This window comes from Crocuta crocuta, unplaced genomic scaffold (genome assembly GCF_008692635.1).
Source record: "Crocuta crocuta isolate KB4526 unplaced genomic scaffold, BGI_CrCroc_1.0 scaffold978, whole genome shotgun sequence".
Taxonomy (NCBI): domain Eukaryota; kingdom Metazoa; phylum Chordata; class Mammalia; order Carnivora; family Hyaenidae; genus Crocuta; species Crocuta crocuta.
Window position 1 is genome coordinate 802549 of NW_027530876.1, and position 1473 is coordinate 804021.

At 57.5% G+C, this 1473-nt stretch overlaps 1 protein-coding gene across 1 annotated transcript in view; it reads right to left on the reverse strand.

The window, feature by feature from the left end:
• The window catches only part of TEX28 (testis expressed 28), a 9277-nt gene extending 8636 nt beyond the window's left edge, over nucleotides 1–641 (reverse strand). Inside the window, exons 1-2 of the mRNA XM_077769615.1 lie at nucleotides 229–641; nucleotides 95–196 (exon numbers count right to left, since the gene is read on the reverse strand). Coding sequence (XP_077625741.1) covers nucleotides 95–196; nucleotides 229–641 — 515 coding nt within the window. The remainder of the gene's footprint in view (nucleotides 1–94; nucleotides 197–228) is intronic.
• Nucleotides 642–1473: the final 832 nt, after the last annotated feature.

Genomic DNA, 1473 nt, shown 5'->3' on the forward strand with positions numbered 1-1473 from the left:
TCCTCGCCCCTCACTCTGCTGCCCACAGTCCAGCCAGGGGAGGGGGGGAGGGGCTGACCCCACAGCCAAGGCTGCAGGAGACAGGCCACCTCACCTGCGTTTCTCTTCCTGCAGGGACTCCAGTGACACCCGCAGGTCCATCAGACGACTCTCCTTCAGGCGCTGATAGGCCCCCTGGAGGCCGAGGTGGAGCTCCCTGACCTCTCCCAGGTCTTNCTGCAGGGCTGCGGGCCGCTTTCCGCCTTCAGCGCGAGGCCCTTGGGCCTCCAGCCCCCCTGCAGCTCCTGCAGCTGCCGATGACAACGGTGGAGCCTTCGCTCGATCCGGGCAATGGCAGCGGAGGCGCGCTGGTTCACCTTCTCGAAGGCCTGCCGGACGCGGGGGGCCCGGTGCCGGTCAGCTTTAGACACCAGCTTGAGGTAGCTCACGGTGTGCTCGTCCCGATTGGCCTTCTCCACTCGCAGCTGCTCTGAGAGGAAAAGGATGCGGCGCCTGATGGTGTCCTGTAAGTTCCGGGCCAGCTCCGCATCGCACAGGCCGGAATGGCCACTGGGGCCGTCCTCGTCGGATGAAAGGGACCCGCACGAGGGAACGTGGGAGGGAACGGCGGCGCCTGGGCTCTGCGTGTGCCCTGCCTGCATGGGGAAACAAGAAATCATTACTAGGCAGTTCTGTGGGGGGCAGGCGGTGGAACTGGACATGTTGTCACCTCCCTCTGCCATAACACTGACGTGTGGGGGCACCTGGGTGGCTCAGTCGGTTGAGTGTCCGACTTTGGCTCAGGTCATGATCTCACGGTTCATGGGTTCGAGCCCCGCGTCGGGCTCTATGATGACAGCCAGCTCAGAGCCTGGAGCCTGCTTCAGATTCTGTGTCTCCCTCTCTCTCTGACCCTCCCCTGCTCATGCTGTCTCTCTCTCTCTCAGAAATAAAAAACATTTTTAAAAATTTAGAAAAAATGCTGACATATAGGTACAGACACCGACGTGCACTCAAGATGGGCCGAACACCAACTGGAGAGGTCAGGTTCAACTCCCAGGCCCCTCTCCCTTTCTTTTCAGCACCCCCATTTTTTTTTAGTAATCTCTACACCCAACACGGGGCTTAAACTCAGCCCTGAGCTCAAGAGTCGCACACTCCTCCAACTGAGCCCCTGACATTTTGCTGTACGACCAGACCTCACTAGAACCCCCAGATGGCTAGAATCCTCCCCTCCACGCCTGTCCTGTCCGTTCTTGGACTTCTTCTCTTCCCAGAAGTACCAACTATATTGGTATAGATCTTATTTTATATCGAACTATTCTTATAAAGTATGGAACAAGCTCATTCCCATCAACCCATATGTCTTGTCATGTTGCTTCCACCAGGCAGATCAAAGAGGGAGACAGGGCGATCTGCATCCTGCTTGCTTCTTCCTTCGTTCAGTCATTCATTCAACACGCTGTTGCTGAGCACCTACCACTTGGAGAGAGG